Source organism: Artibeus jamaicensis, unplaced genomic scaffold, assembly GCF_021234435.1.
Source record: "Artibeus jamaicensis isolate MK-2021 breed Jamaican fruit bat unplaced genomic scaffold, CSHL_Jam_final contig_415, whole genome shotgun sequence".
NCBI classification, from domain to species: domain Eukaryota; kingdom Metazoa; phylum Chordata; class Mammalia; order Chiroptera; family Phyllostomidae; genus Artibeus; species Artibeus jamaicensis.
The window spans coordinates 38,869,579-38,896,988 of record NW_026521823.1 but is presented as its reverse complement, the minus strand read 5'-3'; the positions used below and the strand labels follow the sequence as shown (position 1 = coordinate 38,896,988).

Sequence of the window (27,410 nt, the reverse complement as noted above, 5' to 3'; positions counted from 1 at the left end):
TATCCTCACCCAGGGGTCTTCCTAGGTCGGAGGTGGACCGATTTGAACCTCCTACACACACTCCCATAACATGTTTTGAGACTCACTCAATTTTCTATGGTGCCTGGCAGGGTCAAGGAAAAAAGTCAATGAAGCCAGAAAGTGTACTTCTTAAATGAAGGGAAAGGTGTACACACAAACCTTAAGCAGGGGAAAGGTAACAGGTTTGCAGTTGAAGGTAAGTTAACAAAAAACACGCATTAATACTTTCCTAGCTAATCCCACCAAAATGGCAACAAACACACACAAAACTACAGGGCTAGAAAACAAAAGGGGCCCAACAGGACACCGCAGGGAAATCTTGAAAAACTCCAGATACACAGTAAAACATCAACAGAGCTGGAGGACTCCTATCTCCATACAAGTGCAAAAAGGAAACACACCTGCCCAGAGTTTTTTTTTTTAATCAGCACAATCACAGAACAACCCTGAAATGATAAACTGCAGCTAACAGAATATGAGTTTACAGTGTAGCCAGGAAATTAAATCAGGGTGACAGAAAGGCTGAACCCAGCCTCAGCAGCTCTCAGCTCACGTGGACCATTTCCAGAGGCAGACTCCAAAGCAGGGACCAAGCAGCCCTTGGGTGACGGTGACGGTGACGCTCCGGCAGCAGGACAGGCAGCGCCGAGCTCTAGAAGGCAAGGCTCTGCTCTTCACAGGGCTCAGAGTCCCATTTTCCCCTCTCCGCTGTCACAGCGACCAGTGCCTCCTTCACGCTCGGAGTCAAACGCCCTGTGTTTTCGGAAGGGCGCCAACCTCAACGCCAGCTTCCCTCCCCTTGGCACCTTCGCCCTGCCAACGCTCACTGCTCCAGTGGCTCTCTGCTGCACTCGCACCGACTTTTAAAACCCAGTGTGTCTAGTCTTCCTATTTGTCCCAGTGGCAACACGGGTTCAAGACAGGCTGGTCAGCTCTTGTCGGAAACAGGGCTCACTTTCACCTCTTCCAATCCATTGATTTGTGTCTCATTTTATGTTCTGTTCGCCAAGTACAAAGGAACATACAGGGGTGGGCAAAAGTACAGCTGTAATACAAATAATCACACAACAAACACCACAAGAATAAGCTTTCACACACTCACAAGAGCACACCTACTTTCGCCCACCCCTGTACGTACATACGTAACATTTGAATCCTTTGCTGTACAGCAACAGAACCGACACCCAGGAACCATCAGCTCCTGGTTCTGTCACTCGCCAAAGCTTCCTTCCTGCCCCTTTCCTGCCTTGGGTTACTAACCCACGTTGAATTTTGGGTTTATCACTCCCCACCTATGACAGAGCCTCACCTACCACATCTCTCTCTCTACACTGCATTAGTTTGCTAGTTCCTGAGGTTTATGAAGGTTGTCTTATACCATATATACTCTTGGATGACACTTTTATCATTACACATTTGTTTCTTAGAATAATCCTTGTATTAAATCTGACTAATGAACTAATGAATGTAGCTCATTCATTATTACTCTGTATTATCATTGTGCAAAATAACTCAATAAATGTTATTACAGAGGCATCCTGATACATATTAACAGGAATTTCCCTACATTATATTCATATGAGTACAAGTCAGTGTGAACATGCATTTAACTTTTAATTTGTCAAATTCTTTTTCAAAATGGTTAAAACTTATTTTCCTACCAGCAGTGTGTAGCATCAATTCTTAACCGATTTCTTAATTTTTCCCACTTGATGAATATAAAAGTGTGCCCGTACAGCTTTCCTTTGCACTTCCCTGGTTACTAACGAGGTTTACATGTCTAGTCCCCACCGTTCTTGTCATCTCCTTTCCAAAATCCCTTTTCATGTCTTTCACCTTTTTCCCATGTTGTCTTTTTTTCAGAGTTATTCTTTATACACATTATTTTTTTCAGCTACATATTTTAATATCTTAATGAAATACGTAAAATCTAATTTCTGGTGTGTCTTTCCCTCCCTTTACGGTGTCCTTTGAACAAAAGCTACTAATTTTAATGTAGCTAAATTGATCATTCTTTTGTAGTTAATATTTTTGTGTCTTATTTAAGAAGTCCGCTCCTACTTTAATGTCATAAAAATGGTCTCCCATGTGTTCTTCTAACAGTTTTAAGGCTTTTTTCACACATCAAAAACTGAACCCATCTGGAACTGCTCTGTTTTCTTTGTGGGCGGAGGCTCAAGGCCCCCTCCCCTCGTCTGCCCCAGCAGGACGGCCCAGTTCCTGTGCCCGGTCTCCTGCGAGGCCACTGCTCAGGTCACGTCCGCCTCTCTTCCTTCCCGCTGCTCTGCCTGCTTATCCACAAGGTGTCTTTCACATACCTGTTTAATTTTCTCTGTAAAGAAAGTTTTAGGTTTTCTCTTGTACAACTTGGTAGGTACTTTGGTTGTTAAAAGTGGGTTTTATGATTGTGGCTAAGTTGGGAAACTATTTTATAGATTTGATCTTATACCATCTTTCTTGCTAAACTCTTTATTTTTAATCAAATGTATGAAGCATGCCGATTTTCATTATTTTCTGACCCTCTAATATTTTATCTCTATGCACTCCTCCTATTTGTACATGTATTTTCTATACATATTTTTCATGCAGACCGAACTGTTTTTGGTAAATTATGTATTTTAGTGGAATGTATTTTTGAGCAGTAATTCTTTCAAGAAGCAATGTAGTTTGGAAACTTGGTCTTGGATTTCTGAAAGTACTTTCCCCTCATTCGTGAATCACTAGAATCTTCTGTTTCAAGTCACTTGGCAGCAGAAAATTATAACAGTTTTTTGGAATCTAGACTTGTAGCTGAGAAATCTGAAGTTAATCTGATTCCTACTTTTTTTGGTAGGTTGCCCCATGGAAGCTTTTGGGATCTTTCTCACACACTTAGTTCAGAAGTTTTAGCAGAATGTTTCTGTTGTGACTTCACTTTCATTATTTCCACTTTAGACTTTGAGGGCACTTCTCAACTGAACTGCTTTCGAAGCCCTCTTTCCATAAACGTTCAGCAGCATGTGTTTGGGATGTCCGCCCTGTTCCCAAAGGGTCAGCTGAGCTGGTATTTAATTTCTGGTTCCTGAGCTGTTTCTGCAAACCTCCGATTGTCAGCCGTGAGTGAAAATGGGACCCCCAGGCTCTCACTGGACTCGGCCTCTCTGTCACCGTCATTTAACCTCCTCCAACAGAAGAAACCTCTGGTAGGTGTTTTCTTTCTTCATTTTAAACGTATCTAAAAACCAGAAACCAAAACAAAACCCAAATAATACCAACAAAAGCCTAACTCACAGATACAGAGAACAGACTGGCAGTTCCAAGAGAAGGAGGTGAGGTGTGGGTGACGGGGTTGAAAGATACAACTTTCCAGTTACAATGTAAGTAAGTCACTGGACATAATGCACAGCATAGTGAATACAGTTAGTAATAGTGCACTGTATACTTGAAAACTTCTAACAGAGTAATTTCCTAAGTTCTCACCACAGAAAAAGAAATGTATACCTACGTGTGGTGATGGATACTAACTAGACACATGGTGCTGATCACTTCACAATACACACAAACACTGAAACATTATGTTGTACACCTAACACTTGCATAATGACATGTCGATTATATCAATTTAAAAAACTAAAGAACTTTAAAAAAGGGAAAGAACCTACAGAATGAGAGTAAATATTTGTAAACCATGGATCTGATAAGAGACTTGTATCTAGTATATATATCTATCACAACTCGACAAAAAAAATTAAAGAAGGTACCTGAACAGTCATTGCTTCAAAAAAGGTACAGAAAGAGGCAATAAGAACATTACAAGCCCAACTTCATCAGTCATTAGAGAACACCATCAAAAGCACGAGACACCACCTCCCATTCACAAGGATGGCTACAATCGGATTAACAGAAAATGACAAGTTGGCAAGGATGGAAAGAAATCAGAATTTTCATACGTTGCTGGTGGGAAGATAAAATGATGCAGAAACTGGGAAAAATGGCTTGGCAGCTCCTCAAAAGTTAAATTCCCATACAACCATACAATTTGCTCCTAGGAGCAAATCTACTCCTAGGAAAATACCCCACAGAACTGAAAATAGACAGGCAAACAGACAGACACAAAACTCACAGCAGCACTATTTGCAATAGTGAACTGTGAATTCAAAAGGCAGAAACGACCCAAATGCCCAACAACGAATGGACACATAAACAAACTGTGGAAAAAATACACACAACGGAACGCTACTCGGCCACAAAGTGAACCGTAGCACTGACCCACGCTACAAAGAGGACGCTACTCGGCCACAAAGTGAACCGTAGCACTGACCCACGCTACAAAGAGGACGGACCTCAAAAACACACACCACATGGAGGACACCGGGCCCCAAAGGTCACATACTGCGCGACTTGGTCCACAGGAAAGAGTCAAGAACAGGTACAGCCACTGAGACGGACAGGAGACCAGTGGCTGTCGGAGCGAGGAAATCACGGGGGATGGGGGGTGGCCATGTCACGAAAATGATCTGGAACTAGGACGACATGGTGGTCGTACAACGCTGTGAATGTAGTAAATGCCACTTGAATTGTATACTTCACAATAGTTCATTTTATGTTAACACAATCTCATGTCTGTTTTTTCAGCACTAGGGAAGAAAGTCTTTGATAAATGGTGCTGCGTCAGATGGAAATAAGAATGACTCGGGATGTCCCTATCATAATGTATACAAAAGTCAACTCCAAGCAGACCACAAAGTTCAGTGGGGAAGTTAAAACAATGAACCTTCCAAGCAACACCATCCAGCAGAGCTGCGACGGCAGGACTGAGTCCCGTGCTGGACCGAGTCCAGCAGAGCTGCGATGGCAGGACTGAGTCCTGTGCTGTCCCTACTAGAAGCAGGCAGCTACTGAGCACATGAAATGTGTAAATAAGTTTGTAATTACATTTGATTTCAATTTAAAATTTCAATAGCTGTATGTGTTTTCTAGTGGCTAATAAAGAGGGTAGAGCAAAAGCAGGTTTACAGGTGTTCATAAGGAAAACAATACAGTAATTAATAAGAAAGAATAAACTCCATTTCATGGAGCCATAAATGTAAACCTACTCTTGCCTGCGTGTAGACTTTTTCTGTAGGTACATACCTAAGATGAAGTTTAATACACAGCCGAGTGAGATGTTAATTACTAATAAGAACAGACCAACTATGGTAACACACTGTGGTGAGCGTTGCGTGATTACAGTCACTGTCTCAGTCTTCCCTAGGATCTCTCGAAACTGCGTGTGGAGCAGTAGCAGGGAGACGCTGGACAGAGTGGGGACACCCGTCCCAGGCAGCACAGAGGACAGCAGCATGTCTCCTCCCACCACCCAGAATGCCAAGCTACCGAAACCTGGGGAACTCTTTACTTCTGGAATTTTCCACTCAGTATTCTCAGAATGCAATCGAGTGTGGGTGACTGAGAGCACAGAAGGCGCAGCTGTGGACGAGGGGGACTGCTGCACTCACCACCCAAGGATGGACTCAACCCCTCGTTCTTCCCAGGCGCTCCCCCCGGCCTGGGCTCTCGGAAGCGATTCTCCGGCGTGTGTGTGCGGGGAAGGGACTGCTACTGTCCTGACAACCACACTGTGAGCAAGCCTGTCGGCCTCCCGCAGGGAAGATGTCATCACAAAAGTTAAACCCTGTGAGGCTGCGGAGGACAGAAGCAGGGGGTACTCAGAGTTCGCCAAGGACGGCGTTTCGGCGCACGTGCCCTGGCTGAGCTGCAGAGATGTGCCAACGCTGTTTTACTCGCAGGGGAGAAGCAGCCTGCTCAAAACGCAGGGAAACCTAAACTGGGCAGCCAAATGGAAGTGTCGTTTATGTCATTTCACGTCTCTGCTGTACAAAATTTTAGAAGGTAACACCAGCAAGAACATTAGCAGAGAAGTGCGAATTACCCGATCGTTCATGAGAAGGTCTTTCACGATGAAAGTAGCCACCAAGGACTTCAGCGGAGCGGCAAACTGGTCAGGGGCGAGGAGGGCGATGTGGCCAATAGTGACCAGTGGGGTAATGAGATGCTCCAGGTTACTCGGATCGAGGCTCTTATGCAGAGGCTGAAAAGGAGGCAAGGAAAATATATCCAACCCTATAAACATGCGAATAAACTGTTCACACATTTCATTTTCAAATTAAACAAACTACAGAAGTTCTTGCACATGTACATGGCATAATTTTAATAACTCAAGCTCACACTGAAATTTCCATAGGTTTTCATGTCTAGAAAGCATCCCAGCAAGTATTTTTGGTTTTGCTCCAGTCACATTTAGCAGTAGGTAAAGAAACATCTCAGCATGGAGAACCACGTTAGAGACTGAGCGGGTTCACCAACACTCATTTTTGCTCAACTTCCTGGGCACAGGGTGACTCAAGGTGCAGCTTCCTCGGCAGTCAGGTGAGGATACTGGGTCAGTTTTGGTGAGCAGGACAACAGAGAAAGCGAGGTGCGTCATGCCCACACAGACGCACGTTCTGCTCCTCTCTCGCTGGCTGAATGCACGGGTCCGGGGACCTCACCAGGAAGCTGCTGGTCAGAAAGAGTATGCGTGCCCAAGCCAGTGAGACAGGCATGAAGTTCAAACACCCTTCTGGACTTTTTTCAGGAGCAAGGAATAAGCTTTTATTATACAGTCACATGCATTTCTTATGGATTTTTATAGCATCACATATTAAATACCGTAACTAATGAAATTATTATTGATACGAAACCCAACCAATAATACGCATTTTGCCATGACCAAAGAATGGAGTTCCCTATATTCACATACAGAATACCTAAAAGGTACTGTCAAATTCTTAAAACCAAATATTAGTAAGGGACTATAATAGGCTATCACGGGCCAAAGGGCAAGGGGACAAGCTGTGTATGTCTGTATTTGCAGTATTTGTGTATCACGAAACCTCTCCAGAAAAGCACATTACAAACCGACAACATCGGCTGCCTCTGAGAAAGGGAAGAAGGTGGCTGGGGATACATATATGTTGGGAGGAGAACAAAACTCATTACTCTTCCACTATTTGGATATTTGTTTTGCAACTTCTGATTGTGAAGCAAGTAAATATATTGGTTACTGAAAATTTTAATGACCGATTTCACTGAACTGATGCTCTAGCCTCCCAAACTGAGCACCAAGAAACTGGAGCCTGAAAAAGTGATACAGAGCTGCACCTTCCCAGTGTGTGAGGGCAATATAAAGCTTCATTCAGTCAGAAGTGCATTTAAACAAGGTAACGTCTTGCTGACTTCCCTCAATACTTCTATAGCAAATTTAAGTTCCAGTTTGTTGTTCTTAATATAAACAAAAATATGATCATGTAAATTAGCTTCAATTAGTCTATCACAGTGAGTGTGACAATTTTCCACAATAAAATAATAAATCATTCTTGAACAAGCAAAAGTAATGAATGGCCAGAGCCAGGACTAACAGCACCCTCATAAAGATGAGACATCTCTATAAGACCTCTCCTCAGATCCACAATAAAATAATAAAAATCACTCTTGAAAAAGCAAAAGTAATGGCCAGAGCCGCAACTCAACAGCGCCTTCAGAAAGACAAGGTAAAGATGAGACGTGTCTATGAGACCTCTCCTCGGAAAGCCGGCTGGCCCTGTCCTAGGACTGCAGGCCAGGCTCTTGTAAAAATGAAAATAAAAGAATCTTAAAAATTCAAGTTATGATCAACACTGTCCTCGCCTCCCCATCATTAGAAAGGGAAGGTTAAGACGAACAAAAGATTTCTATAAATCAACATGAGTTCACTGAAGTCACTCTCCCATACAAAACATATTACAGATAATGTTGTTAAAGAATACGACTTCTCGTCCTCCTTCAGTTCTTTAACACACCACATATGACAACATTAGAGTCAATGTTTATAAGACAAAGACAAGTCAAAGTATTTATGGAGATAGCCTCAACACATTCCCAAACTGTTTTGATTTCACTCAAGGCTCATGAACTAAAATTATAAGTTAGAACAATAGAAAACATATATTGAAAAGATATACTTTAATATGACATAAAATCAGGTCGGTCATTAAAGCAAAACCTATTTACTTTATATTTCCAATTAGCACTGATTTACAAAACCCATCTCATTAGTATCTCATAAATAGAAATCTAGTTTTCAAACCTGAAAAATGACAAAATCATCATCTATTACCTATCAATAAGTATAATTTTATATGTAACCACTTGTTTCCTAATACTAAATGCATCAGAATACAGTGTATAAAATATAATATATACATACTAAAATTATACAATTGTTTGATATCTTGAGTTAGCACAAACATCAGAATAGTCAGATGTTTGCACATTTTAGCCACCAGCCAGCATTAATTATATGACTCAATTTTGAAAGCACAGCAGGTTTTCACACACTGTCATGTTGTGGAGATGCCACAGGAACTGAACCCGTGTGTTTTGTTGGGTGTTATTCCACTCAAACTCTCAGAATCTATCACCGAAGCTGAGTGAGGCCGTACTGTACGCTATAAAATGACATGTCTCCAAATGAGAACGTTCTGTAAATTCAGGAGAACTTGTTTTATAACTAGAATACATGAAACAAAAAACATTTTTCTCTTTACCTCAAATATCTGTGCAAACTGGGTCTCTTTACTAGAAAATATGGCATGGATACAATGTATAGCATATTTGGCTTGACGGGGGGGTCCTTTCTTAGATTTGTGATGTAAAACAGGAAGCAAAGCTCTAAAAAAGAGGGAAAAACAAAAGATCAGAAAAATCAACATGACTTCCACCAGGTACTTACATTACTTACTCAGACTCCCTTCTAATCCTGTATCATTCTGCTTTGTAAGTAGCTATGTTAAAAACAGAACGCAGATGCATTTTCCTTCCACAAGCATAAACACACACGGAGGACAACCCGTCCCATTTCGTTCGGTTAAGTAAAATTAATGCTTCAGTGCACCCCACATTTTCATGAATCTTCTAAAATACCAAGAAGTGCTTCATTCCAGAAAATGAGAATCTAAAGCAAACATTATCAACTTAAGACAACTTGGACGTTATTTCCTCGAAGTATAAGGTATTCCTATTACATAATTCAAGAAACAGTGAATTAACTTTTCTATTTTCCAGAATATTTATCAGAATAAACTTGACTCACGATCTGATATGCGGGAAATCCTCTTCAATTTTGCTTCCTGTGTTTTTGAAAATTTGGAGTGCAGCTTCTGCTACTTTTTCATCGTCCATTTTCAAACAAGCCAGGAGAGATTCAAATGTTTCAGCAGAATGAAACGAGATGGGATGTGTAAATGAGAGCACCTAAAAAATCAGTCATAAAAATGATCTGTAAACCCTTTTCATCTCTACAATATAAATCTAAACTATTATGTAGTAGAAATACAAATCAAGTACAAAAGTAATTGTGCTAACAAGTAAATGAGAGCACTTTAACATTTAAAATGTGCTTAAATATGTAACAGCAATATTCTTGTTTAAGACTATATAATCCAAAGAACTCATTATTTCAAAATTAAATTGTTAATATAATTTTACTTTAAAAAATTTGGATTTCAGTTAATGGGGGTTTTTTTTTAAGGGAAATGAGGGTAGGATAAAAAAGGACAAAAAAAGAACTTAACAAAATATCTCTATTCCTCTAAATAAAGGTCATTAGAGTAACTAGTTAACGTTTTGGGGGAAAAGTAATCTAAGGAAGTAGAACACCAGCTAGTAAAAGGTGTTACACGGTTACGATAATCAAGTCGGCATGGTACTAACATTAGAAGAAACACAAAACAGAAAAGTAATAAATAGAGCCTAGTACATATAGAAACTTAGATTATATAGAGTATAATAAGTTATAGAGAAAACAAGAGAAGATAAATGAGAATAAATGGAATTTTTAATAAATAGTTATGGTAAAACCGGGTAGTTATTTGGAGAAAGTCAAATTGGACCACCCCCCAAAGCATACAGTTTTGAAATAAATTTCAGATAGGTTATGTTTCAGGATTTAAAAAACAAAAACAAATAAAATTCTTTGAAAATCATGGGATTTATTTTAAAGCTTAACTGGACTCAAATGTGGAATGTAAAAACAAGTGACTAGTAGCAAATACATATGTATGAAAGTCAAAATAAGCAGTCATTTGGAGATGTGCCGGCAGACGCACAGGTAGGCAGGGTGGCAGAACCAGAAAGAGGCGGAGAAAGGCAGAGTGCGGGACAAGCACCTGCGGGACAAGCACCTGCGGGAGTGGGGAGACGCCCGAGGGGCTCCACCTGAGCCTTCGGGCTCCTTCCCTCTGTGCTCCTCCCATTAACACACTCTACCGCTTACTTCACACTTAAACAGAACGCATTTGTGTACCAAATATGTCCGATGGAACAGCAAGAGACACTAAAAAGCTCACTTAAATCAGGTAAAAACAAATAAACAAAAGATTGAGATGTCAGCAGAAAATGAAGAACAAAAATAACGCATCCACCCTAGGGAAAACACTAACGACTGACAAGGAAAGCCATACCTTGCTAGTACACCTCTGCAATAACTATGCAAGTTAAAAGCTTATTTTTGCTTGTAAGATTAGGAAATTTCTTAAGAACCTTAGTAAGAGATGTCAGGAATATTTACCTAAGTAGTGGTAATAGGCATAAAATTTAAAATATCTAAATATCCAGCAATAGAGAAATAGATGGAAGCATTATGACATTCCGAAAGAGAATCACTACTTCAAAACACATTTCCTGTTTTCACTATGAGCCAGACGCTTTACTAAAAACCCATGTGTGTCACCTCATGGAGTGGTCAGTGAGGTGAGCCCTGTTCCGATCACTGCGCGTCACAGACGAGGGCGCGAAGGTGAAGCCCAGAAGCACACACCTACTGACTGATGGCCAAAAATAAGATGTTTTTTGACATTCTTAAAAAGTCTTAAAAAACACTAAAAAAGCTTATATTTTAATAAGAAATAGTCAAGATATAAAATTGTACATTCAGTCTGACCTGAACTCTGTAAAAATTAAAGATTAAAAAGAATAAAAGAAACTAATATTTATATATGATTTATGAATGTTGTTCTTCATAATTTCACATTTACTAAGTTGTCAACAATTAACCAATGTTTTTATAATCAGTATAAGGCAGCAGTACATTAGCTAACAAAAAATAAAATGGAGTTTGAGGAAGAATTTGTCTCCTTCCAGGGTAGAGCAAGCACCTTCCTTGCTCATTAGTAATGAAACCTTCAAATTACAATCTACCATTTTAACATAATTAATACTAGGCTATAATATACAATTTAAAACTAAAAATATTTAGCCCTGGCCAGGTGGCTAGGTTAGTTGGAATACTGTTCCTATACACCAAAAAGGTTGTGGGTTTGATTCCTGGTCAGGGCAAAAATGGGAGGCAACCAATCTATGTTTCTCTCTCTCTTAAATCAATAAACACATCCTCGCCCTGGCTGGTGTAGCTCAGTGGATTTAACTCAGGCCTACGAAGCAAAAGATCTCGGTTCAATTCCCAGTCAGGGCACATGCCTGGGTTGTAGGCCAGTTCCCAGCAGGGGACGCATTAGAGGCAACCATACATTGATATTTCTCTCCCTCTCTCCTTCTTTTCCCCTCTAAAGATAAATAAATAAAATCTTTAAAAAAATAAAAAATTAAATTAAATTAAAAATAAACACATCCTCAGGTGAGAACTTAAAAAAACAAAACACAATCCTACAAATAAATTATTGGGTTGGTCAAAAAGTCCATATGTTTTTTTGCATAAAATAAAAGACACATTTTTCATTTTTGTGAATAATGTTATTGACATATATTTTGAGTATGTCAGCTGTCTCCCATGTGGTATAGAGTTGACTGCTCTTAATTAATGTCTCGATTTGATCTACCTACTTCAACTGGTCTACCCAACCATGACCATCGTCCAGCAAGAAATCTCCAGCACACAACTTCGCCAACCACTTTGACACGTTTCATCAGTTGCAACCCCTTCTCCATACAGTACACATCTTTTGTGTGTGTTTTAGTTGCATTTTTTACTTTTCTTAAAATAATAAAGCATTATATGCTGAAAACGCTGAATATTTTCTTCCATCTTCAATATTTTAAAAATGACTACACAAAAAATCAATTTTGATAAGAATTTTTTGAAAATGCATGCTGATATGGCAGCTATTATAATACCATCTAACAAAATTGTTCCAAATGAAGTTAAAGACAACTAAGTGTTACTAGACCCATTTTGCGGAAAAGCCAAACTTTCTGGCCACCCCAATCCCTGAAGAGGACGGAGGAAATTCTCCTCCAGGCCCCGTAACCTCCAAGGGCGCGCTCACCTTCAGCAGTTCGAGGCCTGCCCTGATGGCCTGGTCGGTCGGAACGCCCTCGTCCTCATCATCTGCCGTCCCATCGATCGACTTGTTCACTTGCTTGATGAGAGCACTAAAGAAAGATTTAAAGAGTCGTTTCTAACTATACCTTATTAGCAACGCCTAAAAGAATCCTGAATATTTTCTAGACAGCCCATATCCAAACCATATACAAATTTGATTTCCTTTAGGAAATCAAAACAAAAACTGTATTTTGAGATGCTTCTTTTCAAAACCAGTATTTTCTTTTGTCCACTCAAATGAATCAAGATATCATTTCATTTGCTGTTTATTAATCTCTATATTTTTATTCTTGTATTTTCCATGAAAGGATTATGCCCAAACACATGAGAGACAGAGGTTTTCCAATCATCTCAAGTTCACAACTTCTCCAGAGAAAAGAAAATACGCGCTGACACGGAAGATAAACGACAACAGGAGGCACTTTGGGACCACCCCGTAAGCACCCGTGTGGCCGACGCACTGTCAGAGGCAGGCACACGACGGCTGCTGCTGCTGCTGAAAGGTGCAGGAAGACCCAGGTCATGGACACACGATAATGTTTCACGGGAACATTGAGACAGATTAAAAAAGAACCATGTTTCATCATTTTCTTCTAAAAACAAGCTTATGTTATCTTTAAAACAAACATCTGTAAATGCATTACCAATTATCTAAAATAATTATTCACATTGGTATTTTTTATAAAAAAACACAAACACCAGGTTAAAGACATAATATGTATCAAAATATGGGAAAATTCATTATCCAATGGCCTCTAGTAACTTTACTAGATCTGTGTTTCTACAAAAATACTATGCACTAGAATTTAAGGTCAAGCTAGCAGTCTAATGTGTTTGTCTCCCTGCAGGAACCTTTTATATTTACCGTCTCCTTAACAGTTGGTACCTTTGAGGATATTTTCTCTCCTTTTCTACCCATTTTCCCCAATGAATCAATTCTCATAGCTCTAACTACCCCAGATGAAAACCTTCAGCCTGAATCCGATCCCCATTATTTTCAACAGCCCCAAGGTTTTCTTACCTAGATGTTATGATACAGGAATGAAAAATATCACATATCCAAACTTAAAGGCACTATTTAAGAGCATGAAGCTCTCAGTCTAGTGAAGAAAAGCCAAAAAGAAAAACTAATAAATAATAAGATAATCAAGGAATAAGGACTAGAAAAAAGCCAACACCAGAAGTAAACTTTTTTTACCAAGAATAGTTAGACAAGATATTTCTGAAAAGGTACAACTGAACTAAAAACCTAAGAATAAGAGCTACACGTACAAGTCTGTCAGTAAAAGTACCGACCAAAAAAAACAAAAGAAATCAACTAAAATTATGACAAAAATACTAAGTTCAAATAATCAGTAGTGTTTTTCTATGTAAGCCAGTCACCTAAAATACAGAAGGAAAAAAATGTACTTATAAATGACAAGTCAAATATATAAAGTAAGTAGGTATAAAAAGTTTTAAATGCACAGAATCTGTATATAAATTCTAAAATTAGATGAAGGTTGCATACAGATTCAAATTAATCAAGGCAAGTATTTTCCTAAGATGGAAATGCAGTATTATACAAGAGACATTTTTCACTGAATCTCTAAATGCCTCAAGGGAATACAACTTGGTGTGGGATAAGGTTCAACAAACCCATTATAAATTATTCCTGAAAACTGCCTTCATCTTAACTTTCAAAACACTGCAAAAGCGCGACTCTCAGCAGGCGCACACGCGAGCATCCGTGAAACACGCAGCTCCTGACGCTGGAGCCAGGAGTGTGGCCTCTCTTCCCTCCGACCGGCGGGTAAAAAGATGACAGCGGCCGACACAACAATAGCAGCAAGTGTGAATGAATCAAAACTATACCTGTTTTTTTTGGATCAGCAAAAATCATATTTTGTTGGTGTGCAGAACTTTTGTAATTAGTGTACGTGTGCTACGAGATAAAAAAGGGTTGAAAACGGCTGCAGTGCCCTGATCTTCTCACGCTTTCCTGGTGTGGGGTCCAGCCCATGGTCTCCGGACCCTCCCACTTCCTTCTAGGCACCGAGAGGTAACCCAGAGTCAGCGCCACAGCAAACTCCACGTGCCCTGGTGTTTTACAACAACGAGGCGCTGCCTCCAAGAAAGCAGCACAGCCGTGCTCACCTCCTTGACAACCGGTCCCCTTCACTTTCTTCGAGGCTTTACTATCCTCTTTACCATTTGGGCCTGAGCTCTGGTACCTCAGACTCTTCCTTACCTTTATTCCCCATTTTCAGTAAGATGACCTATTTTTTTAGGTCACTCTTTAAAAACCCTTTGTTTTTAAAAAAGAAAAAGACCCCTTCCTTTCCATCCCGCTACCCTCACCCACAGACAGTACGCCAAGGCCTCAGTGGGTGCCCCTCGCCCGCCTGCCATGCATCCTCCGTCCACCCTCCGTCGTGCTTCTTCACAGACCAAAGGACTGGGTCAAAGCTGCAAAGTCAGGTTGTAAATGCCGTCCGCACCTAATCCCAGGGATGCTTAGGACCATCTCAGGACTCTCGACTGCCTCTCTGCACTGCAGTTTGAACAGACGGCATGCACACCCACACCTTGTCCTCTGCAGCCCAGCCAGAGCCTGGCCGGTGCCACTCTCCACGCCTAGAAGGCTCGCGTGCGTCTCTGCAGAGACAGAGTCCCACCCGGTGTCCTCTCGGGGGCAGATGCAAATGCTGCCCGAGAAGACCCCTCTCAGTCATCCGACACTACCACACTAACTGTGTGGAACTGGGGCACAGTCTCCTGGTTAAGACTCATGGTTAAGTTACTCTTAACATTAAGACTCTAAGTTACTAGACAGAAGGTTGAGGAAAAGAGCAGGAAGTAGGAATATGCTCTGCCAATACCTAACAGGCAATGACCTGAAGGGAGAAAGCATGTAATTAATTAATGAAATCCAGTCTGATTCAGACTGCTCCCATACTAATGAGGACAGTTACAGTTTTCTGCTTCGTTCGGTTTCTCCCCAACTATACAACCCCTTCTTCACATGAAAACTGGTACAAGAGGAGTCAGAAGTGACTAACATCCAATAGGCTGGCTGTCTCCTGGTCACTTAGATGTACTGGCTCTGGGGCTTTGATCTTGTACTTCAGTTTGAGCCATTTTTAGGGGGTGGGTGGTCTGGTCGTGCCTGTTACACGTAGTGAAGGGCAGGGCCTTAGGCGTTCGCCAGTGTGGGACAACCCAGTCGCTGGGTTATGATGCTGTATGACACATGGACATGAACTAAAGGGGGGGAATGTGAGTGGGAGGGGGTGTGCAGGTTGGAGGGGGACGAAGGGGGGACTGGGACAACTGTAATAGCGTAATCAATAAAATATATTTTTAAAAAACTGACCAACAGATATCCAAAGTTGGGCCTCCCTGCGTCCTCCATCGGGGAGGGGCAGGCAAGTGGAGTGCAGGCCAAGGGCGGCACCCTACCCCCTTCACGCCCAACAGAGGTCCCAGGAGGGGCTTCACTGGGCACGGCATTGGTATTATTCATTCTAGGTTCTAATGTGCTTCTGAAAGATATTACCGATGACTAATAAATCAGGATGCCAGCCACACCTACACATACATATATAATAATTCGTTCATTTTTTAACCAGTTGAGACATTTTAGGAAATAGCTGAACAATAAAAAGAAAGTGCTCTCCAAGATGTCACAGTAATATCAAAGCTGAAACTTTAAAGGACGGTTGTTTTCAAAGTAACGTCTTCAGTTTCCAAGTATCTGTGAGAAGGCGTCACGTGTTTCTTTACAGCACGTTCCCCCAGTTTCTTCCTCCTGAGCAGACCCTGCAGCTTGTTTGTATCAGCCAACACAAACAAGCCAACGCAAACAGGAATTCCTGCTACTCCGGTGAGAGACAAAAACGAGGCTCGGATGGACAATTTCTCACACAAAGTAAAGCAGTATTTAAAATTAAGATAAAATAAAGATATACAGATGAGTGTGCACACACACCAGGCTACACAGGCAGCCTCCTTGGCACAGGAGGCGCTCAGCAGTGACCGCCCGGCTGAAGCGTGAATGACACACAGACATGACGACTCGGCGTCACGCAGACAAATACCTGATAGACTCAGTGTCTATGTGCACAGGGGCTATCCTCTCCAAGAGGAACTTGATCATTTCCAGGAAAGGGTTTGTAGGCTGCTTGGGGTTGCCCAGCTTCTTAGTGATTTCACGCTGTAAAGTAGATTTTTAAATATTATAAAGGTTTGTTTAAATAATTACATTAAAATGTTAAGAACCTACCATAATTAATACCATGTAGTACTGGTGCTGGAATAAATGAAGCAACAGAAATCAAACAAGTCCAGAAAAGAGATGAGGTTAAATTTAGCATATGAGAAAGGTAACATTTCAGGTAGGGAAAAGTTAGATTATTCAGTATAGTATATTGAAATAACTGAACAGACATTTAGAATGAAAACAGAGTGAGAGTAAAAACCTTACACCAAAAGTATTTTAAAAGAATAACAACAAATACTGAAGAATAAAACCGAGAGTTGGGGGACATGCAAACTAAATTTAGCAGACAAAATTAATTACTAGGGGAACTGACTGAGCTCCGGATTTGTGAACCTCACTGTGAAGGTTTCGTTTTGTCAACTTGAGACGGAGCCAAGAACTTTTTTTTTAAGCCCCTTGGAAGATACAGAAACAAGAGAATAATAAAAACTGACATTCAACTGACTTGTAATATAGAATGGAATTTTGTAAGCAGGATACCAAAGCCAAAATCCTTGAAGAAAATGCTGATAGACTCAGCTAGATAAAAATAAAATAAAATTATGGCTACACTATATACTTGAAACAAATTTAAAAAAAAAACGAATGCAAAATGTAATTTAAAAATAAAATTTAGATTAAAAAACTATAGTAAATAAGGGACATCATAAAATGAAAGGGCAAACCACGATGGACAGAAGATTATTTGCGGCTCCATCACTACCCACCACCACGAAAGACTAACAAATCAGTAAGACAAAGACAAACATTCCAGGTAAACAGGCACAGATTAAAAAAAGAAAAGAAATATGCACAAATGAATATGAATGGCTAATACACCCAGAGAGAAAAAAAGGGTCAAATGAATAGCAACCAAGAAAGAAAAATCCTATAAAAATAACTTATGTTTTTGTATGAGTTTTGTTTCCAAAAATGAAACTGGACAATACTAAATTTATCCTTAAGAAATAATCAAGAGTGTATAAAATCATATTTAACCATAAAGACACGGGAGACAACCTAAACGTGTAAGAGTGGACTGCTCGACAAAGCACCGCCCGCCACGCGACAGCCGCCACGCTGCTGCTGTCAGTGCGGGACTGCAGAAGACTAAGGAACACATGTGAGATGCGCGAAGAGCTCTGTGTGTGTGTGTACAGAACAGTGACAGTCTACCGGGGGATTAGGGTACATTTGTACTGTTATTTTTGTGGCTTTTCTGGATCTTACATGAGGAATACACAGGACTTTGTAAAAGGGGCCAGAACAGGTGTGGGGGCTTCTTCAGACATCGGCCCCTTTCAGCTGTTCCCTTACCACGCAGCCTTCAGCCTGTCTGCAGGAGCAGGTCGGACTGACGAGCACTTCCAATTGTTTCCTAATCTTCTCATCATCTTCCAACACCTGTGTGAATTTCTTCATGAAATCCTGAGCCTTACCAGGATCTGGCAAATTTCCTTTAAGATAAAGTTCAATTAAAATAGAATTTAGAAATTTCTCAAATGCAAGATTAACATTTTCCATTATTTTTATTACTGATTATTAATCCTAACAGTCTACGTGGGAAAAGACTGAACTGGCTCTTTCTAAATAATTCCTTGCAATACTTAAGGCATTAAATGTCGACCTGAACAGTACCAACTTTATTATCCCCCCAAGCTTGCTGCACACACTGTTCTCTTGTGATTCCCAACAAGAGACCAGTCGGTTTTACCTTTAAGAAAGGAGCTCTTTGTACCCTGTTGTTTATTACCGAACCATCCAATGACATACACAGGCACGATTGCGTGAGAAGGGTGAGTCCTTGGAGAAGAACATTATACAACTCTCCTAATATATCTGTGTGTCAAAATACTTGCCACAGCTAATAAAATGTCGCTCCCAGAATCTTTTTTCTGTCTACTTAACAAATGTTACAGACGACCAGATAGATACTTCTAACAAAAATTATCATAAGAACTATGGGCTTTAATAGAAATTCAAATCAATCTTAAAATAAAATTACAGTAAATGTATTCTTCAAACTCATATATGACTTTGAAATTCCATTTTAATTCTTGGCTAGATCGCTGAATATATGAATGTATTAAGAACAAATTCCCCCCTAAATACTTCACTGATAATCTTTTTGTGGTTCTACAGTAGAAAACATCTACTGTATTATTTTCGAGTAATCTTGGAAAACACTTTACAGTTCCTCCATGAGGCACAGGCATCACATTGAAGGCTATAACAAGGCCTAGCATTTAACAAACAAAACAAAAAGAGATGGGGATGGAGCAGGGAGAGGAAAGGAGGAAGAGAGACAGGGAGGGACCAACAAGAGCAAGGAAAACCCTCTGCGTCAGCCTTGCAGAAGGTACTTGACCATGGAAGCCTCTTTTCTAACAATGCTCCAGACTCCAGCAGGACACCAGCATTCATCAGGACAGAATTTGGGAAATGCTGAAACTGTTGGAAGACGGATGTGGGCAGGGAGCAGAAACAGCACAGGAGATGACATCCTTTAGGGGTGTATCCACACCAAGTGCTGAGGAAACAGTTCTAAAAAAGCAGGACGAGTAGCACCTGCTGGAAATGATCCAGAGTGACCAAAATCAAGTTTATAGTTAACTGCCCAGGACTAAGCTATATTTTGGTCTTAAAGCCCTACTCAGGCTGAAACTCTTCCCACTTAGTCTATAACCCAGTGAACTAGGACTTCAGGGTCTTAGTGCTACTCCGTCCCCTCGGTGGAACACCGGCTGACATCTCAGAAAACCATCTCCCTGTCCTTGTCACCGCCCTGTGGACCGCCCACAGCAGCTTCTCCCCAAGCGGCTCTGCTTCCCCACCCCTCAGTGCACATCGCAGTGGCCTCAAGGGGGCAGAAAGCAAAGGCCCCCCGGAAAAAGCTACCGAGGCCTTGCCCTCCACTGCACAACCAAGATGTGCTACACACTCCTTTCGTCTTTACTGGTCAATGCCACTAACATTTTATCTGAAATCACTGAGAGCAAAGAAGCAAATTAATATTTTTTCAAAGAGGCCCTTTTGTAATTATTAGGTATATCTTTCATTCTAAATTTTGGCTTAAAATGGAATTAGTTTCAGATAGATTTTCATTAGAGCAAGCAACACCAAAGCACAGATTCACTTTTAACAGTCAGCTAATGTAATACATTAAAAGAAATTTATTTACTCCTAGAGAGAGGAAAGAGAGAGGGAGAAAGAGAGGGAGGGAAGCACTGATCTGTTGCCTCTAGCACACACCCCGACCAGGGACCGAACCTGCAATTCAGGCCTGTGCCCTGACCAGGAATCAAACTGGTGATCTTTTGCTTTGTACGATGACCCCAAACTAAGCCACACTGGACAAGGCAGTATTAAATTAAATTATTCCTCAAAAATAAATTTATATAAATCCTTTATTCAGCTCTTACCCGTATCAACATACAAGAGAAAAATTAAAATTCTGTTGTATGTGTTGTATGCAGAGTAAATAAAAATCAGGGAAAAAAAGGGAAGGCTGAGACTAAGCTGTCAAAAATATCAATCAAAAACATTTTTGTCTTTTTCTATATTATCAGAGCCTAAATCAGAGCTCCGTGAAAAACTTCAAATTATCAGAGATGTTTCAACTAAACCTTAAATTTTACATACAGTATTTAAAATAACTTACTTGTAATAACCATCACTTTAGAAAATATGGCCTTGACACTGGCATCCGTCTGAGAAGCACAGAAAAAAGTACAAAATTAAAATTATTAGTACAATAAGAGTAACCGCTATTATACTTTTCAGAAAACTCCCCAAGTGCAGCCTGCGACGCTCCGGCCCACGCCCTACCCACACTGCGGGGGCTCCCCCTCTCGCCATGTTTGAACTCCGGACAGACTCCGTGAGAAGCGGAAGTGACACAACACCGCATGTTGTCACCTCTCCCCTCACCTGCCACATACGTCACCTACCAAACAAAAAGAGAAAGAACAGACAGCAGCACCAACCTTTGGGACAGAAAGACACCTTGTTTTTCTTCTTTACTAAAAAAAACAGGGCAACTAAATTTAGAAAAGGAACAAGATAACCAGAAAGGTGGGTTTTCAAATTTTTACTCAGATCTTAAAAAAAAAAAAAAAATTGAAAAGTACAATTCTCGCAAGAGAACTAGTTCTTTGCCACACCAGGATGATATCATTCCTAATATTATTCTAGTGCATGAATGTGTTCACTACACTGTGCTGCATCAATACTCAGTCTGCAAAGCCACGTGTATCAAGACATTTTAAAGAATGCTACTTATTTGCTGCAGCAGGTTGATGTTATTTTCCAAAAATGTCACTGGACAACAGTGTAAAACGCAGAGCCAGAAAAACTCTGGGTGAAAGAACTACACCAAGTGCACAAACACACACACCGTCCCCATTAAGAAGGCGCTTGCTGAGAGCAAGTGAGAGACAAAGCATAACTGAGTGTAAGAGTTAATTCCCCAAGTCGGGAACTTAAAGTATTTGAATTTGGGAGGAGAGAGGTGGTGTGGGCTTTCAGGAAGCTGATCCACGTGGAAAAGAAATGTCATCAACGAAAGTCCAATCCTGGAAACCAGAGTCACTTTGAGGGACACGGAGCTAAGTAAGAATAAAACCTTAATCAGACTGAATAGTGAAGAAGGCAAAAAAAATACACACTAATGATTACGTATACTGAGTCTTCCCAGCAAAATAGGAAGAAATATAAACACCCAAAAGTTAAACATAGCTTCATCTTTTTTCTAACTGACTCTATAACGTCTACTATAGTTTGTGGTATGAAGTGAATGTTAAGTAATTCCTGTATTTACAGTGAGTGGGTTACTATAAATCAAACAGCCAATGTTGACTCATTGATTTTTATGGCAAGTGGCCAAGCGCACACTTAGGAGGCCTGGACGCTTTCTCCCCTGGGATGAATCGGCTCCAGCTACCGACATTTGCCCTGTGAACACGAGGTGTGCACTGTGGAGGGTGGGAGGGGCTTTCCAAACCAGGGACTGAAAAAGCAATGAAAAATAACACCATACAGTGCTTCCTGGATGCCACGTAAAAGGACCAGGCACACAGCCTTTCTGATGAATTATAGTTTTCATATACTCACATCATTCCAAAAGAAAAATGAATAAATAAAAAACTTACAATCATTCTAAAATGTCTAAAAGTAAAATATATGGTATGTCAACTGGATGCCTACCCCCATTACAATTATGAAGACCAAGAAGAACATTAAAGTTACCATAACAGGAATTGTAGTAAAAATACCAAGGTACTTCACTCTGCACCTAAAAACTGTCTAAAACGACAAGGCTCGACCAAGACGATGGCAGCGTCTCGGTGCAGCCTGACCCAAGCACAGCCCTCCTCTATCACCAACGCTCTCTTTTCCATTTAAAGCTACACCCCGCCCCACCCCCAAGCCCTCCATTTTCATGGACACACATTCTCTTCCTGTTAGGTATCACCTTTGGCACACATAATAAATTTCAATTTCCCATGCAATAAGTTTCTTCAACATTTCAGTATTCTAAGTTAGAAATCACAGCTTTTAGAGCCAAAAACTGTTCCACTCAAACAGTTGCATCACACACAGCGGCAACGGTGAAGACAAAACTTAACATCAAAGGGCAACTTTTCATTAGACTGAACTTACTTTGGGTTGCTTAATCAAGTCAAGCAAATCCTTAACTTGATGTCTGAGCAGATTTTGACATTTCCACATTTCATTCAATGCTCTGAAAAATAGGAACATGTAAATTTAAGTAACAAAGGGTAAAATCCCTCCAGAATATTCTACCTGTATTACTTTTTTTTAAGTTCCTATTACAAAAGGAGACGACAGAGATATGTAAAAGTCACAGGACTTAGCAACTGATGATGTATGAAGAAAAGAGAGGCATCTTTATCAGCAGTAACACGTTAGCAGTGGCGGTTCTTCTTGCGAGTAAGAGCAGGAAAGTGAGCTAGCCCAGGCCGTACTGCTCGTCTGCCTGGAGCGTCGCCCCCGAGGGTGGAAGCTGTGGGTTCCGTCCTGGTCAGTGCACAGAGAGGAAGCACCCAACAAATGCGTACTGAGTGAGCCAGTCGATGTTTCTCTCTCTCTCAAGCTCGCTCTCTCAACAGCACCCCCCCCAAAAAGATGTAAAAAATAGGTAAGATGAATCATTGACTAAAATATGTTTGTAGGTCAGGGTGTAGAAGTGACTGGTAGAGACAGTGAACTTGAGAAACAGAGGTGGACATGGTGGGGATGGAGTGAGGTCCCGTAGAGCAGGCAGGACAGAAAGGAGTCAGTCCGGAGAGAGTGGGAGCAGTTTCCTTAGACAGAAATACGGTATGTACTGTGTTATATATGTATGTAGTATTCTGTATGATGTTATATTATACACTTATGTGTTTAGGTAATCTTGTATATAAGTCAATGTTTTTAATGTGGTAAAAAATTTTGATGTCCTCTTAATACTCTTATTGTTCTCAAGCAAAAATTTAATGCTAATAAATTATATAGATGCTCAAGAAAATATATCTAAGTCACAGACAGCAGTTTATGTCACTGAAATACTAAGTTGTGGAGAATCAGAGCCACACGTAATTGAACAATTAAAGAGGAGAGGTTCCAAATGTGGACGACACTCCCCCCGGTCACTCCTGACCGTCTGCATCAGTGCTGACTCCTCTACCCCACACACGGAGCACAGAACCTGCCTCTTCTTTCACAGGTAAGACCATTACAAAGTGGTTCCTACTTTCGTCTCCTCCTTTACTGAGTTTCAGAAAAATATCTGTGGATTTTTTAAATGACAAACTACTTTAAACACGGCACGTAAACTCCGCTGGGGAAGTTGCTTCCGAGCGGTACTGGCAGAGCAGCCACGCTGGGGCGTTTTCCACCTTCGAGTGCAACTCGGAACACCCACGCCTGCGGTCTCCGCCTTACTGCAGCTCCACAGGACGGTCACTCGGCACACTCTGAGAATGCAGTCTTTAACGGCACATGACCGTGACCAGAGAGGACTGGAAAACTCCAACAGCCGAGAGTTACATGACTACAATACTAATTTTTCAAAGGAACGACTCCCGAGCTCCAAAGACAGTGACTCCTGTCCGTCCTGCACGTCACCTGCACATCGTCGTCACCTGCACCTCCCCAAGGGCCTGCACTCTGAAACTGGCCTTCGCTTAAAGCACCAGTTACTTTACCTATTACACTCTGTCTTACTGATTTAAAGATGAAACCTTATGTGATTCTACACCTGATTATAACCTATTATCACTACAGCCTAAATTAAAAAGGAATTACCATCTTTAATTTCTTACAAAAATCCACGTTAATCATGTTGAAAGCAGTACTTCCTGGAAAAAAAAACTGCTGTATATTTTACTGACTGGCCATTTAAACAAAGTTTACATTACACAAATTGTTGCCATTTATAAATGGCAACTGTTGCCATTTATTTTGCCCAGCAAAAGTCATCACACGGAACAGACAGGAAGAACACCGGACACGAGAGACCTACTTCACGGCATTTGAGTCCAGCGTGGCGTACAGGTAGTACAAGCACTTCATCCGCTCGGCCGTCTCCAGGTTGTGGGGGACCATGTACTGGGCGAAGATCCGCTCCACGAGCAGGCTACGGGAGAGCACAGAGGAGCCGCTGCCTTGGTTTGGTACAGTGGGCATTAAATTTGTACATAAAATTTCAAAACACTTAAGAAAAACACATGAAAGAAATTTCTGCTTTCTCAGTGGAAATGAAAGTTACAAATCAAAGATTTCTTCCTGTGAAATGGGCCAGTCAACAATATTGTAATAACTATGTGTGGTGCCAGGTGGGCACCAGAAATATCGAGGGACCCTAACCACTATGCTGTACCCCTGAAAATATTACAAAATAATGTTGAATGCAAACTGTAATTTAAAAAAAGAAAAATAAAATAATAGGGGGCAAAAAGAATTTAGCTGGATGCACTAGAAATACCACTGTACCCAGCTAAGAGAACTATTTCTGCATGACTCTTTGGGCAAGTTATGTATCAAGAAGTCAACTGTCTTATGTAAAAAATAAAGTGTTAGAAAAAAACCACACCAGGTCCTTCAAAATGACCTTCAATCTGTCAGCTAAAACTATAACAAAATTTTTAAGATATTTCGAAGTTTCATAGTGTCTATGATAAAAAAATATCTTGCTAAAAGTACAAAAAAAGTTCTATTAAGTCATAATGCAAATCCTTCACACACTGATGCTGTACACTCAAAAAGTCTAACAACTTCAATTTTCATAAGATAATAACTGAAACTGCTTAGGGTGTAATGTTAACCTAAGACACTCAGTCTCTAGGATTTACAGGTCTCCTAATTATTCAATGGTTAGGATACATACCAAGTCTAACCTAGCACTGGAATAGAAAAATAGAAAGATAATATTCAGATGTGTATATACACAAACTTGTAAGCCGTGTTTTAACTGAGTAGACATCATTTTATTTAAAATGTCTATAATCCAAAGGGTTTATTTTCATTTAAATCTTACTTGAAAAAATTTTATTTGAAAAATAATTGTGATCCTTCTAACACAATTATCTATGAAACAAAATGTAAACTATGATTATATACATTCCTACTTTTAAATATTACTCTGTTCTAAAATAATACATAAAGATGAACATAAAAGCTGTATCCATCTGTAAAACTACATGCACACCACTGCTTCACTGATGGCTTTGAAGGGAGGAAAACTACTCACTCTGTACCTTTATCGTGAGCCATTAAAGCTGAGGAAAGAACTTAAAATTATGAAGAAAATAGTCTGCTCAAAAAGCAGATCAACAACAGTTATACAACCCCAAACTTTATATACAGTACCCTGAACTCACCGATCATCAATACTATTTTGGTAATATATATGTAGCAATTTGTCCTTGATCCATGAAATCTGCTTCGCGGCGTCCTTCCCAGCTGCTGACTGCAAAGCGTACTTCTTATAAATCTGGGCAAGTCCCATCATGGCTTCCTTGCGCACTCTCCACTTCAAACGAAGCACAGGCATTTACTCATAACATAAAAATGCTTCCATTACATTAACTCAGGAAAGTCTAGGTTTCTAGTTTATAATAAACTTTACGCAATTTATTTTCAGCAAACCTAAGTTAGTGGGTATCAATTAATAATGAAAAGATAAAAACCACCACTATCATTTAAATACACCTACTATGTGAAATATAAATATACTGACATGCATGAAGAATTTTAATGCTTTGGTATCTTAAACCCACCACCTACCCTAAAAATAAAAGTCAATCCCAATCTACACAAAGTCACTTGGAACTGGAAGGGGAATCATGCTGCCAATTTTTAAAGGCAAAGAAAGAGTTGGCTGGATAAATTGTAGCTTATCCCTTACAATTTTTTCCCAAATTATGGTGTATATTAAGCATACCTACATTAAAATTATACAGGATATTGATATTGGCTTTATCAAACACTGTAAAGATACTTGAGGGTTTCATTTTATATATCTGGAAATCAAATTCAAGTACAAGAAAAATATATTCAACTATTTAAATACATATTGGCCCTGGCCGGTGTGGCTCAGTGCATTTAGTGCTGGCCTGGGAATCAAGGGGTCACCGGGTGGATTCTCAGCCTAGGGCACATCCCTGGGTTGTGGGCCAGGTCCCCAGTTGGGGGGGCACGTGAGAGGCAACCACACGCTGATGTTTCTCTCCCTTTCTCCCTCCCTTCCCCTCTTTAAAAATAAATAAATAAAATCTTTAAAATAAATACCTATTGGCTATACTACAATATGTCTAAAATGGCTCAATTATTTTAGAATGAATTTATTCTTCATTTTACATGAACACAACGCTACAGTCAGTAGGATGTCAGTAATGCTGAAAACTTCATGAATCTGTACAGTATTCACTTTTCCTTTGCAGAGTATCATTCATAGCAATAATCTTCCATTGTTTTCCTCAAATTGCAGTAAATTAAAAATAGTCTTATCCATCCACCACATATGTATTGAAATAAAAGACTTCAGAAGTCTTACTCATAGAATAAATTCAATTTGTTTATAAAAATTTCACCTCTTAATTCTGTCTTATCTCTAACTCTAATTCCCCAAACTGCTGTCTTCAGGAGAAATTAAAGATAGACTGCATTCTAATCCTATCAAAAACATAGATATATTCAATTATGTTTGGCACTCAACTAATATTTATATGAATGAACCAAGCAGCCCTAAAATGAACACAACACAGTAATAAAAAATATACATGAACTATGACCCCAAAACACACACTTCTGTCAATACCAAATCACTTTGCAGACTGTTTTCCCACCATGATACGAATCTCCTTTTCCTTCTTCATGCCCCTTGGCCATTTCATTGTTTAATAGCCCAGTGAAACAGTCGGTAAAGCCTAGTCTAAATTTATCAGTTAAAACAAGTTGTTCTGACACCCACAGATTTGGAGGGAAAGCCACGCACTTCCTGACTATTCTGTAACTTCAGCACTATTAGAGAGAAGTACATTATGGACATGGCTTAATCGAGCCTTATGAGCAACTATTGAAATACTGAAGTTACTTAGTCAAAGCTATTCACAGCTCTTTCTTTGCTAATTAACCCTTAAAAACATCCAATATTTCTTTATCCTTCACCAAAATAACCCTGAAGTCTAAGTCCCTCAGGTCCACACCACGGAAGGGAGGCGAGGCAAGGTCAGGAGAGGAGGTGAGCGC

At 40.2% G+C, this 27,410-nt stretch overlaps 1 protein-coding gene across 2 annotated transcripts in view; it reads right to left on the bottom strand.

The window, feature by feature from the left end:
- Positions 1-27,410, bottom strand: part of PDS5B (PDS5 cohesin associated factor B) — a 130,620-nt gene that overhangs the window by 33,049 nt on the left and 70,161 nt on the right. For both annotated transcript variants that reach the window (XM_037129375.2, XM_037129380.2), the window contains exons 12-21: positions 25,541-25,692; positions 24,184-24,297; positions 22,320-22,401; positions 20,320-20,368; positions 17,976-18,115; positions 16,498-16,613; positions 12,363-12,468; positions 9,173-9,333; positions 8,628-8,751; positions 5,933-6,091 (exon numbers count right to left, since the gene is read on the bottom strand). In XM_037129375.2, coding sequence (XP_036985270.2) covers positions 5,933-6,091; positions 8,628-8,751; positions 9,173-9,333; positions 12,363-12,468; positions 16,498-16,613; positions 17,976-18,115; positions 20,320-20,368; positions 22,320-22,401; positions 24,184-24,297; positions 25,541-25,692 — 1,203 coding nt within the window. The remainder of the gene's footprint in view (positions 1-5,932; positions 6,092-8,627; positions 8,752-9,172; positions 9,334-12,362; positions 12,469-16,497; positions 16,614-17,975; positions 18,116-20,319; positions 20,369-22,319; positions 22,402-24,183; positions 24,298-25,540; positions 25,693-27,410) is intronic.